The sequence below is a fragment of the Maniola jurtina genome, chromosome Z (assembly GCF_905333055.1).
Source record: "Maniola jurtina chromosome Z, ilManJurt1.1, whole genome shotgun sequence".
Lineage (NCBI taxonomy): Eukaryota > Metazoa > Arthropoda > Insecta > Lepidoptera > Nymphalidae > Maniola > Maniola jurtina.
This window is the reverse complement of record NC_060058.1, coordinates 14,227,139-14,245,462: the sequence shown is the minus strand read 5'-3', so window position 1 is coordinate 14,245,462 and position 18,324 is coordinate 14,227,139. Positions and strand designations below refer to the sequence as shown.

General features: G+C 35.9%; 1 protein-coding gene across 3 annotated transcripts in view; it reads right to left on the bottom strand.

Annotated features, from left to right (window-relative positions):
- Nucleotides 1-17,701, bottom strand: part of LOC123880268 — a 47,735-nt gene extending 30,034 nt beyond the window's left edge. For all 3 annotated transcript variants that reach the window (XM_045928307.1, XM_045928309.1, XM_045928308.1), the window contains exons 1-2: nt 17,593-17,701; nt 12,519-12,703 (exon numbers count right to left, since the gene is read on the bottom strand). In XM_045928307.1, coding sequence (XP_045784263.1) covers nt 12,519-12,703; nt 17,593-17,653 — 246 coding nt within the window. In that variant the 5' untranslated portion in view covers nt 17,654-17,701. The remainder of the gene's footprint in view (nt 1-12,518; nt 12,704-17,592) is intronic.
- Between the last annotated feature and the right edge of the window lie 623 nt (nt 17,702-18,324).

The window sequence follows — 18,324 nt, the reverse complement described above, 5'->3', positions numbered from 1 at the left end:
GTTCCTAAATCCCTACGATTTAGGAGTGCTGCGTCCTACATCATCAGGGTCAAAGAGTTGAATTTTGAAAGTTAAATCATAAAATGGTTGCTTGATACCTACAGTATCAATTTTTAACCGAAACCTCCCGAATCCTTACGGCTTTAGAGCTCAGTACCTTGAGCATCAGTATTGAAGAATTACGACTTGCAGATGAATGTTGTAGTCTATGTTTAATATTATAAACCTTATTTCACCAAGAGCAGTTTCTGAATCTTTATGGCTTAAGAGTGCTGTACCCTGCATTATCAGAATGGAAGAGCTGGGACTTGTGAGTTTTATCATAAAGTCGTTGCTTGGTACCTACAGTATTAATCCACCAGCGAAAATTCCCAAATCCTTACGGCTTAGGATCTGTACTTTGCAGCATATCATTTAAAATATCTTTGCAGCAATTTCATTTAAAATATGTACATTTGTGGTTGCATCACAAAAAAAAATAAAATGTGTTAATGAACAAATAGTAATTAGTGTTATAATTTTCAAAGTCAGAAAACTATATTAAGTGGGGTATCATCTGAAAGGGCTTTACCTGTACAATGTACATTCTAAAATATATTTTTATTTATTTTTATGCATTTACAGTTTTTGAATTATCAGAACCCTCGGTGTGCGAATTTCACTCGCACTCGGGTGGTTTTTTGAGCTAACTTGACCAGCCTAAAAGAACGATTTGAAGTTGGACAAAAATTGGTGATTTGACTAGGAAGCGCCAACCCTATCTTAGATTGTTCAATGTTCATGCTATCTCTATATCCCTATTGATATATATTTAATATGATTTTCTTTTTATTCGACAGTGACGAAACGAACGAAGAGAGCAACGGCGAGGACGAACATGTGGTGATAGTGTAAGTGTTTTTGAATATTTATTTGATTTGAGTTGAATACCTCTAATACATCCCGTATTTTAAATTTCGCAGGTATAGGTATTGTCAAAGCCGTGATATTACAATCTCACTAGTGATATTATAATTAAACGGTAGCTTGTCAATTGCCTTCATTTCTTGTATATGTAACAACATTAAAATATACCAAGCGACAGGAAAACAATTTTACTGTAATATTTCAGCGTTTAATAATACGATCGCAGTCGGGTTTTAGTTTTGAACTTAATCTTGTTTGAACTAATTATTTATTTAAAGGGCCAACTATACTTAAAGAGCAATTTGAAGTATGATTTTCTAAACTCAGAGTATAGTACCTTACAACATCAAGATTGAGGACTTGGAGTTCAATGATTATAGCCTATGCCCGATATTTTAAATAGTATTATTTATCCAGGAATAATTCCTGAATGCTTATGGTTTTGAAGTGCTGTACCCTGCATCATCAGGGTTGCAGAGTTGGTACTTGCGAGTTTAATCATAAAGTCGTTGCTTGGTGCCTACAGTATCAGTTCACCACCAAAAGTTCCCAAATCCTTACAGGAGGAGCTCAACACCTTGTAGCGCCAGGATTGAAAAGTTGGGACTTGACTTGAAGGTCAATAGTCTATGCTCGAGATTTTAAATATTATTTCACCAGGAACAGTTCCTAAATCCCTACGGTTTAGGAGTGCTGCGTCCTACATCATAAGGGTCAAAGAGTTGAATTTTGAAAGTTAAATCATAAAATGGTTGCTTGATACCTACAGTATCAATTTTTAACCGAAACCTCCCGAATCCTTACGGCTTTAGAGCTCAGTACCTTGAGCATCAGTATTGAAGAATTACGACTTGCAGATGAATGTTGTAGTCTATGTTTTTTTTTTTTTTTTTTTTTTTTTTTTTTTTTTTTTTTTTTTTTTTTTTTTTTTTCCAATAATACTTTCCAAACCAGCGTCGCATTGCAATTCATCTGGTTGTGGACTTTTATTTATTATCAGTACAAAATAATCTTATACTTAGTTAAAAGAAATATTACAAATATACATTTTATATCATGTTCGCAATATAGACAAAAGGGCAATATGCCTACCATGATCAACACACGCGCACTTTATAGCTTTCAGTTAATTTCAAATGATACCTAATATAATGATTTTATATTTTTCAAGATAGATTATTATAAAAATTGGTATCTTTACATTTATTTTTTTATAAAAAATATTAACTACCCAATTATGAGTTGTGTTAAAATTACTTTAAGTAAATGTGTACTTCTGATAGATGTTATTATTTATTTCTGTTTCTCACATACAAAAAAAATAGCTGTGACAACAGAATAACAATACTGATTGCATTGTATTACTCTTGGCCACTCAGTTGCATAGTTTGATATTATAAACCTTATTTCACCAAGAGCAGTTTCTGAATCTTTATGGCTTAAGAGTGCTGTACCCTGCATTATCAGAATGGAAGAGCTGGGACTTGTGAGTTTTATCATAAAGTCGTTGCTTGGTACCTACAGTATTAATCCACCAGCGAAAATTCCCAAATCCTTACGGCTTAGGATCTGTACTTTGCAGCATATCATTTAAAATATCTTTGCAGCAATTTCATTTAAAATATGTACATTTGTGGTTACATCACAAAAAAAATTAAAATGTGTTAATGAACAAATAATAATTAGTGTTATAATTTTCAAAGTGAGAAAACTATATTAAGTGGGGTATCATCTGAAAGGGCTTTACCTGTACAATGTACATTCTAAAATATATTTTTATTTATTTTTATGCATTTACAGTTTTTGAATTATCAGAACCCTCGGTGTGCGAATTTCACTCGCACTCGGGTGGTTTTTTGAGCTAACTTGACCAGCCTAAAAGAACGATTTGAAATTGGACAAAAATTGGTGATTTGACTAGGAAGCGCCAACCCTATCTTAGATTGTTCAATGTTCATGCTATCTCTATATCCCTATTGATATATATTTAATATGATTTTCTTTTTATTCGACAGTGACGAAACGAACGAAGAGAGCAACGGCGAGGACGAACATGTGGTGATAGTGTAAGTGTTTTTGAATATTTATTTGATTTGAGTTGAATACCTCTAATACATCCCGTATTTTAAATTTCGCAGGTATAGGTATTGTCAAAGCCGTGATATTACAATCTCACTAGTGATATTATAATTAAACGGTAGCTTGTCAATTGCCTTCATTTCTTGTATATGTAACAACATTAAAATATACCAAGCGACAGGAAAACAATTTTACTGTAATATTTCAGCGTTTAATAATACGATCGCAGTCGGGTTTTAGTTTTGAACTTAATCTTGTTTGAACTAATTATTTATTTAAAGGGCCAACTATACTTAAAGAGCAATTTGAAGTTTGATTTTCTAAACTCAGAGTATAGTACCTTACAACATCAAGATTGAGGACTTGGAGTTCAATGATTATAGCCTATGCCCGATATTTTAAATAGTATTATTTATCCAGGAATAATTCCTGAATGCTTATGGTTTTGAAGTGCTGTACCCTGCATCATCAGGGTTGCAGAGTTGGTACTTGCGAGTTTAATCATAAAGTCGTTGCTTGGTGCCTACAGTATCAGTTCACCACCAAAAGTTCCCAAATCCTTACAGGAGGAGCTCAACACCTTGTAGCGCCAGGATTGAAAAGTTGGGACTTGACTTGAAGGTCAATAGTCTATGCTCGAGATTTTAAATATTATTTCACCAGGAACAGTTCCTAAATCCCTACGGTTTAGGAGTGCTGCGTCCTACATCATAAGGGTCAAAGAGTTGAATTTTGAAAGTTAAATCATAAAATGGTTGCTTGATACCTACAGTATCAATTTTTAACCGAAACCTCCCGAATCCTTACGGCTTTAGAGCTCAGTACCTTGAGCATCAGTATTGAAGAATTACGACTTGCAGATGAATGTTGTAGTCTATGTTTGATATTATAAACCTTATTTCACCAAGAGCAGTTTCTGAATCTTTATGGCTTAAGAGTGCTGTACCCTGCATTATCAGAATGGAAGAGCTGGGACTTGTGAGTTTTATCATAAAGTCGTTGCTTGGTACCTACAGTATTAATCCACCAGCGAAAATTCCCAAATCCTTACGGCTTAGGATCTGTACTTTGCAGCATATCATTTAAAATATCTTTGCAGCAATTTCATTTAAAATATGTACATTTGTGGTTACATCACAAAAAAAATTAAAATGTGTTAATGAACAAATAATAATTAGTGTTATAATTTTCAAAGTGAGAAAACTATATTAAGTGGGGTATCATCTGTAAGGGCTTTACCTGTACAATGTACATTCTAAAATATATTTTTATTTATTTTTATGCATTTACAGTTTTTGAATTATCAGAACCCTCGGTGTGCGAATTTCACTCGCACTCGGGTGGTTTTTTGAGCTAACTTGACCAGCCTAAAAGAACGATTTGAAGTTGGACAAAAATTGGTGATTTGACTAGGAGGCGCCAACCCTATCTTAGATTGTTCAATGTTCATGCTATCTCTATATCCCTATTGATATATATTTAATATGATTTTCTTTTTATTCGACAGTGACGAAACGGACGAAGAGAGCAACGGCGAGGACGAACCTGTGGTGATAGTGTAAGTGTTTTTGAATATTTATTTGATTTGAGTTGAATACCTCTAATACATCCCGTATTTTAAATTTCGCAGGTATAGGTATTGTCAAAGCCGTGATATTACAATCTCACTAGTGATATTATAATTAAACGGTAGCTTGTCAATTGCCTTCATTTCTTGTATATGTAACAACATTAAAATATACCAAGCGACAGGAAAACAATTTTACTGTAATATTTCAGCGTTTAATAATACGATCGCAGTCGGGTTTTAGTTTTGAACTTAATCTTGTTTGAACTAATTATTTATTTAAAGGGCCAACTATACTTAAAGAGCAATTTGAAGTTTGATTTTCTAAACTCAGAGTATAGTACCTTACAACATCAAGATTGAGGACTTGGAGTTCAATGATTATAGCCTATGCCCGATATTTTAAATAGTATTATTTATCCAGGAATAATTCCTGAATGCTTATGGTTTTGAAGTGCTGTACCCTGCATCATCAGGGTTGCAGAGTTGGTACTTGCGAGTTTAATCATAAAGTCGTTGCTTGGTGCCTACAGTATCAGTTCACCACCAAAAGTTCCCAAATCCTTACAGGAGGAGCTCAACACCTTGTAGCGCCAGGATTGAAAAGTTGGGACTTGACTTGAAGGTCAATAGTCTATGCTCGAGATTTTAAATATTATTTTACCAGGAACAGTTCCTAAATCCCTACGATTTAGGAGTGCTGCGTCCTACATCATCAGGGTCAAAGAGTTGAATTTTGAAAGTTAAATCATAAAATGGTTGCTTGATACCTACAGTATCAATTTTTAACCGAAACCTCCCGAATCCTTACGGCTTTAGAGCTCAGTACCTTGAGCATCAGTATTGAAGAATTACGACTTTCAGATGAATGTTGTAGTCTATGTTTGATATTATAAACCTTATTTCACCAAGAGCAGTTTCTGAATCTTTATGGCTTAAGAGTGCTGTACCCTGCATTATCAGAATGGAAGAGCTGGGACTTGTGAGTTTTATCATAAAGTCGTTGCTTGGTACCTACAGTATTAATCCACCAGCGAAAATTCCCAAATCCTTACGGCTTAGGATCTGTACTTTGCAGCATATCATTTAAAATATCTTTGCAGCAATTTCATTTAAAATATGTACATTTCTGGTTACATCACAAAAAAAAATAAAATGTGTTAATGAACAAATAATAATTAGTGTTATAATTTTCAAAGTGAGAAAACTATATTAAGTGGGGTATCATCTGTAAGGGCTTTACCTGTACAATGTACATTCTAAAATATATTTTTATTTATTTTTATGCATTTACAGTTTTTGAATTATCAGAACCCTCGGTGTGCGAATTTGACTCGCACTCGGGTGGTTTTTTGAGCTAACTTGACCAGCCTAAAAGAATGATTTGAAGTTGGACAAAAATTGGTGATTTGACTAGGAGGCGCCAACCCTATCTTAGATTGTTCAATGTTCATGCTATCTCTATATCCCTATTGATATATATTTAATATGATTTTCTTTTTATTCGACAGTGACGAAACGAACGAAGAGAGCAACGGCGAGGACGAAGATATGGTGATAGTGTAAGTGTTTTTGAATATTTATTTGATTTGAGTTGAATACCTCTAATACATCCCGTATTTTAAATTTCGCAGGTATAGGTATTGTCAAAGCCGTGATATTACAATCTCACTAGTGATATTATAATTAAACGGTAGCTTGTCAATTGCCTTCATTTCTTGTATATGTAACAACATTAAAATATACCAAGCGACAGGAAAACAATTTTACTGTAATATTTCAGCGTTTAATAATACGATCGCAGCCGGGTTTTAGTTTTGACCTTTATCTTGTTTGAACAAACTTAAAAGGCCAACTATACTTAAATAGCGATTTGAAGCTTAATGAAATGTTGCTAATTTGACTAGTAGACGCCATCCTTATCTTAAGGCTCGATGACACTGGGCTAATTTACGAGCTGCTAGTCGGCGAGTTTAAAAGCTAGCGAGTGAGCGATTAAGCGAGTGTCGATGACACACAAAACATTCCACTCGCTCAGTAGCCAACTAGCTAGCGTGTTGACATTTTAGCTTTAACTGCCAAAACGCAGATGCTCGCAACTAGTTTACTAGCAGTGATGATGACACGTGGCTACTAGCTAGCTTACAGGCCAACACGCCAGCGAATGGCGAGTAAATTAGCCCGGCTTTCTATTTTTCAAGCAGCGTTTTTACAATCTTATAATCAAAAGCAGATTGTGAAAAAGCTCAATGACACGTGGCGAGTTTACAAGTTACAAGGCAGCGAGTTCGCTAGCAGCTTGTAAACTCGCCCCGTGTCATCGAGGCTTTAGATTGCTTATAGTATATCTATGACCCTTATTGATATTTAATGTGATTTTCTTCTTTGTTCATACTTTTATTCGTCAGCGACGTCAACCAGGTCAGATTAGTATCATTAGCTTCGGCGAGGAATTGCCACATGAAATCAGTAGCGACGAGGGAGATAAGTCCCAGGCATTGTCAGTGTTATTTATTGAATATAATATTTACTTTATTTGAATCGAAGGGATGAAGGGATGTATAAAGGGTATCTCCACTCCAAGCGACGCACGGGGCGCTGTCTAGATGAACCGCCTCTGCAGGCCTATTCTGTTTCTCACTGGTTATGTAATTAAAAACCGGTCAAGTCTGTCTCGGACTTACGCACGAAGGGCTCTGTAGGCTGTACCATCGGACAAGAAATCTATTTGCTCTAACTGCAAGTTAAAGTGACTAATTTTACTAGTAAGCGCAATTCCTATCTTAGGTTGCTCATATATTTATCTATCTATATGATCCCTATTGATAATGTGATTTCTTTATTCATACTTTTATTCGTCAACGACAGCAGACCAAATGGAATCGACATCGTCGATTTATCCAGCAGTGATGACGACGAGGGAGAAGAGTCGCAAGCGTTGTAAGTATTCTTTTTCTTTCATTTTATTTATTTGATTTTAATTGAAGGGTGTATAAGGCGAATCGCCGTCTAGATGAACCGCCTCTGCAGGCCTATTTTGTTTCTCACTAGTTATGTAATAAAAAACCGTCAAGCCTTTTTGCTCCAACTGCAAGTTAATGACAGACAGCGCCATCTTGATGTGATTTAATAGGTAAAGATGTTATTTGTTCGTGAAGTGTTTTAGGGTTCCGTAACTCAAAAGAAAAAACGGAAGCCTTACAGGAACACTTTGTTGTCTGTCTGTTTGTCTGTCTGTCTGTCGTGTCTGTCAAGAAAATCTAGAGGGTACTTCCCGTTGACCTAGAATCATGAAATTTGGCAGGTAGGTAGGTCTTAGAGCACAAGTAAAGAAAAAATCCGAAACCGTGAATTTGTTACGTTACATTACAAAAAAATTAAAATGTGTTTCAATTTTCAAAGTAAGATAACTATACCAAGTGGGATATCATATAAAAGGGAAACAGATACTTAGAATTATATTTATTTTATGCATAATAGTTTTTGATTTACCCTGCAAAATATATAACCTGTAGGTTTTTGTTTTTTTATTTTATTGACTTATTTCTTTATTTTGTTATAAAGAATATACTTATAGGTTTTTTACGATTGTGGTAACGTAAACTCAGTTGAGTTTTTCTGCACACCATCGTAGTGTCGTCGACATAAGGCACAATTTATAAAGTTACAATTCTAATGTAAGTATTTAGTAAGTAAGTAAAGTTGTATTCGTATATTTTTCTTTCAGTTTGCAAAGGGCATGGAGTGATGAGGCATGCTCGATATGTTTGGATGTGGTGTGCAGACACCAGGAGGTTTCCATTCTCTGCACCCACACATTCCACCGAGCATGTCTCAAAAAGTGGATCAGGACAGGGGCATATACCTGCCCGAACTGCCGGGCGATTATCAGCTTTTAATCACGAATCCGGTAGGTACCTTATCTATACTTATAATAAAATTATAATCGGAGGAAATATTATTATCGATATAGACCCCAAAACATTTTTTGTTGGAATTTTTGTCAGTCTGTTTGTCGGTCTATGTCCGCATCACGCGAAAAATACTGAAACGATTTAAATGAAAGGCACAGTGTTAGCTTATTTCCTGGGTTAACATATACATATAGGGTAGTTTTTATCCCGAAAATATGGGATTCTTCGCGATACGGGATCAGACTCTATTTTACTCTATAGCTTCATCAAATCTGAACCGATTTTGACCATTCTTTTTTCTTTACAAAGGCTGTATACTATCAGGCTAGTACCGTGTAAGTTAGGTGAAGATGTGATGAACGGTTTCGGAAATAGAAGATGGAACTACTCAACGGGTAACAGCATTTATCGTTTGTACTCCATAACTCCGCCAAAGAACCGATTTTCACAATATCTTTTTTCTACAAAGGTTATACTATCAGGTTAATACCACGTCAGTTTGGTGATGATTTAATGAATAGTTTCTGAAAAAGAGGACGGAACTCCTCCTTCTCTTTTGGGGCAAAAGAGATGTAGGTAGGTATTTATTACTTTATACTAAGTTAATGTAGTCAAAAAAAATATGTTTTTTTCAGGCATCTTCGGGTTTTAAGCCGAGGCTACGACTCCCACTACATCGTCTCCATGTGTATGCCTACATCCATCCATCCATTCATCAGCCTGTATGCGTCCACTGCTGGACATAGGCCTTTCCAAGAGCGCGCCACCAAACACGGTCCTCTGCCTTCCTCATCCACCCGCTCCCCGCCACCTTCTTCAGGTCATCGGTCCAGCAGGCAGGAGGTAGGCCCACACTGCGCTTGCCCGTACGCGGTCTCCACTCCAGAACACGTCAGCCCCATCGGCCGTCGGTTCTACGACAGACACGACCTGCCCATTGCCACTTCAGCTTGCTAATCCTTTGAGCTATGTCGGTCGCTTTTGTTCTTCTGCGAATTTCCTCGTTCCGGATTTTATCCCTGAGAGTGATACCCAACATAGCTCGCTCCATAGCGCGCTGAGCGACCTTTAGTTTGTGGACGAGGCCAACTGTCAGTGTCCACGTTTCTGCTCCATACATATGCCTACATGCAAACTTAAAAAAAATAGTGATGCCGTCTCATGCCCGTTCTAAGGTGGAAGCGACGGGTCTGCCCGCGAAATTCAAATTTAATTTGGTTTTTCGCAATTTGTAAATTATTATGACAACTTAGGCTTATGGTATTTTAATTGCGACAATGGCAGTATCATCCTCACAGATTTATATAAAAATCTTTGCTTGAAAGGGTTCAGTTTAAGAAATTAATTCTAGTATCGACTAATTTGTGAGAATAGTCAATACTAGAATTAATTTCTTAAACTGGATCCTTTCAAGTAAAGATTTTTCAAGAAAGATACTGTAGTAATTACATTATTTAAACCTATCTCGTAGGGTTCAGCCAGCGTTTGCAATGTATACGATAGTGATATTAATTTAAGTTTGCATGTAGGTACTTATACATACTTACAGAAGAATGCCAAATGTTTTTCAAATTTATATTAGCTATAATAAAGTTGAGCTATAATGAAGTTGAAGTTATATTAGCTATAATAAAGTTGAACGTGTTTGATTTTATTGTTGTGTTAGAGATAGTAATGAGATAGTATGTAAATAAGATTAAGTAAATAAATATGTAAATAAATGAATTTTATTTCAGTCAGTAAAATCACAACCCATAACAAACAGAAAACCAAAATATGATGCAGATACCTACAGTAGGAAAATTAAATTTTTGCATTAAAAATAAAAGTAAAATAAAATAAAATGAACAGTAAATGAAAATACCTTTAAAAATGGAGCTAATCATTTTAAAAAACTAATATGACTAAATAATAATAATGAATAAACGCGACGGGAGCACAACTCCATTTTTACGTGACTAAAACTAAAACTTACGTACTCGCGGCCTTATTCTATTATCTTATCAATATTATCACAATCAACGTAACATAGGTGTTTATTTTTAATCATATTCAAGAAAAAAATCGATATCTATACTAATAAATAAAATTGGAGTGTCTGTCTGTAATTTCGAAATAACCACCTCATATTAAGCTCATATGGTTATTTGAACGATACCAACACTGAATCACACGTTTTTAAAGTTTTTGTCTGTCTGTCTGTCTGTCTGTCTGTTTGAAAAGGCTAATCTTTGAACGGCTGAACCGATTTTGACGGGATTTTCACAGACAAGTAGAGGATTGACCAGGGTGTAACATAGGCTACTTTTTAACCGACTTTCAAAAAGGGAGTTGTGTTTTTCTACCTATGTACACCGAAATCTCCGCGATTTCTGAACCGATTTGCGTCATTTCTTTTTTAATCGATAGAGGAACTTTGCCACATCATTGTTTCATAAAAAATTTGGAGTCCAACTCCTCAATCCTGATGCTGCAGGGGATCTGACCAATCCACACGGGCGAAGCTGCGGGCATCAGCTAGTAGAAAATAAAAGAGATCCATCTTCTCAGGCCGCGGATATATCTGTAAGTTTTACTCATGTAAGTAGCTTATATGACAAATTAATAACTTACGACGAATTTACTAATGTAAACACTCATATAAGTACATTTACCTTAGTAAATTTGGTGTCAATCAATGTCAATTAATTATACTTAAGCTATTAATTACTTGAGTCATACTCGTACTTACAGGTGTAATTGCGGCCTTATACTATTAACTTATCAATATTATCACAATCAACGTAACATAGGTGTTTATTTTTAATCATATTCAAGAACAAAATCGATATTGAAAATAAAAGAGATCCTTCTTCTCAGGTCGCGGATATATCTGTAAGTTTTACTCATGTAAGTAGCTTATATGACAAATTAATAACTTACGACGAATTCACTAATGTAAACACTGATATAAGTGCATTTACCTTAGTAAAGTTGTCAATCAATGTCAATTAATTACTTAAGCTATTAATTACTTGAGTAATACTCGTACTTACAGGTATAATTGCGGCCTTATACTAGCCATTTCTTATATTACCAGCTTATATTACCGGCTCTAGCTAATGCTCACATTGGGTATTACATAAAAATAATCGGCCAAGTGCGAGGGGACTCACACAACAAGGATTCCGTATCAGCGCACAAGAAATAACACTTTTTTTTTAATCTTCATGGCGGCTATTTTGATTTTTTTTTTAATTTTTCGGTTTTTAGCGGCAAAAGTCCACATTCTGCCACAGCCTTCATATCACTCACTTCATATTCACTGTTTATAAACAGTGTGGCTAATGTATGAAGGCTGTGAAAATTTCAACTCTATCAATAGGTTCTCAAAAAATACAGCTCTGGACGGATGCACGAACGGACGGACGGACAGCGGAAGCTTAGTATATATAATAAGGTCCCATTGGTAGCGTTTGGGTATAGAATCCTAACAATATCAAACTTCTTTCAAATGAAGCTTTCAGTTGCCCACAGGATATATTTATTATAGTATAGATAGTAGGTATAGGGAGTTGTTTTGTTACATATCTGTTGTAATTTTTTGGTTTTGTTTAATTTTACGGTTTGAAAAGAGCAACTGCGGAGCTCTTCTCCGTAGAATCTTCATTCCGAACCGGTGGATGGTGGAGTCACAGAGACAAAACAGGAGAGACTTGCTGTCTTATACCTACATGAAATAATAGTCCAGTCATTTGGAAGTTTTAGATGGAAAGTTTTCCGGGAGTTTTGCAAATTGGTGGTTTTCTAGATTTCGACGTGCTCTTTCCGAATTTTCATTTTACCACCTCGTATCTTTGCCACTATCTTAGAAAAAGGGCATCATAACCATTTTCATCGTAAAATGAGTCGGAAAAAAGTTATCGTCAAAAAACTGTTTTTGGACGCCGTTTTTCCAAGATGGCGGCAAAACTCCCAGAAAACTTTCCAGATAAGCCTCTTTTTGAGCACGAAATGACTGGACTATAAATTCATGTTGATTTTGACTTTTTCATTATTTTGAAACTACTTACCCGGTCCAGAAAGTTGTTCTCCAAAGGCCGTGGAAAGCGCAGCTGTTCGTCGTAGCCCAGGTAGTGGGGCACCAGGAAACGCGGGAGGATGTACTCTGTGAGGAACTCTCGCGGAGGCGGAATGGGTGCCCGCTGCCGCTGGGGCCCCGGAGAGGCCCCGGCGATCGGTGGGCCATCCGTGATCGCTGAAAACAATACCTTGTCAGTATTGCACATCAAGTTGTAGAGAATTGGCGAAGGATTTTACTTCTAGGGAAGATAAATAGGTATAAATAGCTAATAGTCAGAGTATGCCTGAATTCGTTTTGAGTTTCGAACCCATCTGGGGTCCTTTTTCAAAGGGCCTCTGATTGCCACGCGGCGCGAATGAGAGTGCGAGTCGCATGGGCTCCACGCCAAATTCTGCACTAGCGCCGCTGTCACCAACAGATAAGTTGGTGTTAGTGTAGTGAAGTTATTATTAATTATCCTTACTACTTACCCTCTCGCCCGTGTACAAAATAGATACATATTAAAGCCAAAACAGATATAATTTATGTAGTTACATACATTAAAATAAATAAACCTACATACAAGATACATAAACACATATTTGTACCGGGCGGAGGATTACACCCTGGCAGGGGATACCAAACGGCCGGGGGTCACGGCGTCAGGTGACCCTGGCTGTGAGCTTAGATGGTGAGGGATCAACCCGTTCGATCAACAGATAAGACGATTGGGGTGGGTCAGTGGACTCCACATGTCACATATCAGAGCTAACGCATTTTTCACGCTAGAAAGCACTGCAGGCGGTAACGAACAATCGAAATTTTACTGTACCTACTTGCCTTCCGTGTCAGGGTCGCGTATGCGAATCTAACTCGTGACGAGAAATCGAATACCGGTGTAAACAAACAGTTTTACTATGTCAATAGTCTAAACGTAAACTGCCTCGTTGGTCTAGTGGTTAGCATGTTTGATTGTTGATGAAGAGACCCCAGGTTCAATTCCCGGGTCGGGCCAAAAATAGGTACCTACTGGGGTTTTTTTGTTAAGAAATTCTCAGTAGGTACTTACTAGCCCGGAGTTATTTGAATCCTCGTGCCTCGGAGAGCATGTAAAGCCTGTCCTGCGCCTGATCTCTCTCCAGAGATTGGCCGCGCGCCGGGCCGAAATTCGGTCATCGAAATTTGGCGCCAAAATTCGGTCGGGGGACATTATTGTTATAAGTCTAAACAGGGGTGGCTCTTTCAAAATCAATGGTCTAAACTCTAAACGTATAATTTATGCCCTTTTATAAAAATAGGGGAAATACCCTTTTTTGAATATGGGGTTTAAATTGGCAGTTTTGGTGGCGTAAATAGATTTTTTTGCATTGAGTTACCTAACGATAGAAAAATATTCCGTTTCTTAGTTTAGCGATGATTGTGATTATGTAATGACTATAAAACAGGTATTATACTATAGAGAGTACAAAATGAGTCTATTTCATCGAAGAGATGGTATTATGTAGTATTATCAGCAAGTACATCTACTTCTCTAGTTCAAATTATGGTTCTTTACAGCTCAAGTGGAGCAAAACCTGGACAACTGCTTTCCAACCAATTTGCTGCACTAAGAGAGATCTGAGTTTACAGATGATAATGTATCATAGAAGTGAAACGATCTTGTATGCCTACGAGTATCGTAAAGATAAGTTAATTGTACAATACTAGTCTGAAATTCAGTTACTGTATGAAATTTAACCACATACATACACACATAACAAAGAAACATAACACGTTAAGTTAAATAAAATAACGACGGTAAAGTAATTTTCTAAAATCTAAATAAAGTAATTTTTTATGGAATCTTTTGCGGGGGGTCTCTTGGGTCTATACTTACTCTGGGTATAGTAACACCTAAATCTAAATTAATACTTAAAATATTTTTATGAAACCCTTTTAATAATAAAATTAATAATCTATACATATAATAAAATTGTAGAAAAGTGGTGCCTGTACAATGGAAATATATAAAAAAAAGTAGCAGGGGTTGTTATTATATCGATGCCGAACCCGAAATTGTAATTATTTTTTTTTGTCTGTTTGTGCACGCTAATATCAGAAACAGCTTATTCGATTTAAATACGGTTTTCACTAATATATTGTAGTAAGCTTCACTTAACATTTGATTTTGGTTTGGTTTTATTTCATGTCAATCGGTTCATAAATAAAAAAGTTATGTCAATTTAAAGAATCACGCTGCCCGAAAAGTCACTATTCCACGCGAACGAAGTCGCGGGCACAGCTAGTAAATAAATAAAAACAGGAGTTAGTGACAATCTTTTTAAAAATTAGTCAAATGCAAATCGAACTCTGGGGTTCCGTACCTACAACAGCAAGAACACAACAACAGTGACAAAAAATAACATTTTTTGTGCCTTTTTAAATTTTTATTATTTGCTATTGAAATAGAAATTTAAATTCAGTGAAATTTCAACTCTCTACCTATTATGGCTCACGACATACAATCCGTTGACGGACGGACAGCGGAGGCTTGATAGTATCAGGGTCCCGAAGAAACCTTTCATTACGGAACTCTAAAAAACAATTACCTTTGATCGACCTATTGTTTCTCCCAGGGGGTCGCGACACAAATCAACTAATTAAATACAGGTAACTAAACTCCTACCGCATTTGGGCTATAAAATATAATTATGTTGCCAGCTCTGGTCAATATTAGCTTGATATAATAAAAATGTTGTTTATTCGACTTTAACAACAATGATAAAAATCGCCCAAGTTCGAGTCGGACTCGCACAAAAAAGGTTCCGTACAAGAAATACTACTTTTTTAAATGTTCATGGCAGCCATTTTGGAATTTGATAATTTTTTGTTATGACGGCAATAAGAATAGATATTCTGTGAAAATTTCAACTCTCTACATATTTCACGAGATACAGCCCGCGCACAGACAAACGGACGGACAGATAGACAAGAGAGGCATATTAATAGGGTCTCGTTGCCACCCTAAATGTTCATCCCTAACAAGAATAAAACGGGATTAAAATAATTTTAAAACTTTGTGAGATTTTGCCTAGTGATTTTTCATAGGAAGCAAGGCTGAAATAAAATAACATTTCGCATGATTTCCCACAATCTACCTGTGGAAGACAAGCATCCTCACTGTAAATAATTGAACTACGGCTAGGGACTAATGGAAATAGAAAATAATAATTTCATACTTGTTAGCTGTTATAGTTACACCATTCGATTTTAATGGTTTTCAGCATAGGTGCATAGAGAAAATATTGCAATAAAATCGGATTTATGTATTGAAGTGCTTTAATTAACTAACCCTACCCTAAATCCTAATACCAATGTTTCCATATACTAACCTAGGAGTTTAAATTTATAGGCAGGTTTAGTGCGTTTAATAATAATTCCTTTGATAATACCGTTATAATAAACTACGACGATAAAGCGACTTCATCTGCGTGGATTTATTTATTTTTTATCCCGTGAATAATGTTTGTTTTTCAGGATAAAAAGTGGCCTATGCCCGTCTCAAGAATACAAGCTACATACATCCGTACCAAAAAGATGATAAGCGCGATTTACCCAGGTGGATTAAGGTTTTTCAACAATCCCGCGGGAACTCTATAATTTTCCGAGACAAAAAGCAGCTTATTCCTGAAATGCAAGCTGGATCTGTACTAGATTTCATCAAAATTGGTTAAATGGATGGGCAGTGAAAAAATAGCAGACAGACAGACTGACCAACAGATGGATGGACGGACGATTGAAAGTATCATCTGTCATAATGATTTTGTTCGTATAAATTGTGACGAATCGATGGACACCTCATTCCCTAAAATCGGTTCATTAGTTCAGGCGTTACGGTGGAAAACACGTAGATACAAACATCCATACATACGTATACATATAATATATAGACTGCTATTAAGCCTTCCCTTTGGCTTTGTCGTAGTCGGGTAAGAAAGCAATTAATGAATTCAAATTCGACTATTCAGCCATACACCATCACAGAGTTTTGATGCTCACTTCTCATCTCGATCATAGAGACGCTCAAAACAGCAGCTCAATCATATATTGTAATTCAAACCACAAGTAAGTTTTTTAGAGTTCTGACTTCAAATATTATCTTTTTGTAGCCCGGATTCTTTTTATCTAATAATAATAATCAAATAACTCTTTCGTTTCTGTTATTTATTTATTTTGTTGTTTCTGTGATTTCATTTTTTGTTGTTTCTGTTATTTTTTCTGTTGTTTTTGTTATTTTATTGTTTCTGTTATTTAATTTTTTGTTATTTCTGTTATTTTAGTTTTGTGAACATTTTTAAAAATAAGGTGAAATGAGAAACATAAATAAATGAGAGAAAAAATCAAATAATAATTAATATTTCCAGACTTTCAAAGTTGCACTATTTACAAATACCTACTATAAATACTAATTATCTAATGTTTCTTAAATGTCAATTTTTTTGCGCTACTTTATCCACATCTTGGATGAAGGATTATATTTAGGTTTTTAAAGGAAGGGATGATCTATGGTATTTTTATTTCAGCTCTTATGACTTTTTAAAAATCACGTAAAATTCTCAGCCAAAAGCTAAAGTCAAAGTTATAGTTGTTACTCTAGAGTCTAGATAGTCCAGCAAAATTAAACTTACTAGTGATATGAATATATTCTAAAAACTATAGATAAAATACTTACAGACCGTTAGTTGTACGATAGAAAGACGCATTATCATGGCATAACCAGTAAGTAATACAAATGGTAACAGAATGGAAAATAAAATAGGTACAAGCGATAAGAGTAAACCAAAGAGTTAAACAAAAGCCCCCGTTAGATAATGAAGGATCAAGAATGAATGAATAAAAAACTAAATGCGATAAAAAAAATTGAGTCATATACTAATCATTGAATAATGAATTATTACACAAAGCGTAACAGGTGTCAATCGCTCTTTCATCAGTTGTTAGAAAAAAAACAGCTCTCGCTTCAGTGTATTTTGTTTACTTTAATCGCACAGCAAGCATTGTAGAAATTCGCACTGATATTTGCAGTTATGAAAAAGTTTGCTTACCTGGTGGGCGGGCTAAGACGCACGCGAGGGCTGTCGCGAGAAGCGCTAGCAACGTCTGCATGCCTCAAGGTGTTCAGCACACAGTGCCCATGTTTACTGCTCTACTCCGAGTCCTGCCGCGCACTCGCGCACCGATCGATACTCGCCCACATGATAGATACGTTCCATCCTACAAAACGGCATATCTCCCATAATGATGGACGCTGAAAACCTAAATACATCGAAATAGGAACCATTTTTGAGACATATCCCCTTTTGACTACGAATATGGTCCAGGATTGTGCATCCGATCTAAATGTTGCTTAGTATTCGCAACTTACTGCTCAATAACATAGAGTTCAAGATCTAGACTCTAACAAAATGGATTTACTAACGATCTGAATGAAATTTTACTCCTCAGATGACGTTTCGTATCCATGGGCAACTTGAGATTTTTAATTTGGAAAGTCGAGCTTACATGATTAGGTAACTGGTAACTACACTATTGTTTCCACCTGATCACATGAGGAAGCTGCCTTGAAAAATAGTGTTGAAATAGTGTGTTGAAGTAATAAGAGCGCCGCGCGCGTATACGTGTGACATCAAATTCATGACGCGCGTATGACGTAGCTATAGGTTGGTACATTATTATGGAAGCGGATGTAGTTTTGAGTTTCGACTTTTTGCTATTCTCCTTTTATCTATTCTGTGCGTTATGCAATCGTAGCTTGACGAAGTCAGTCAGTACGTGTT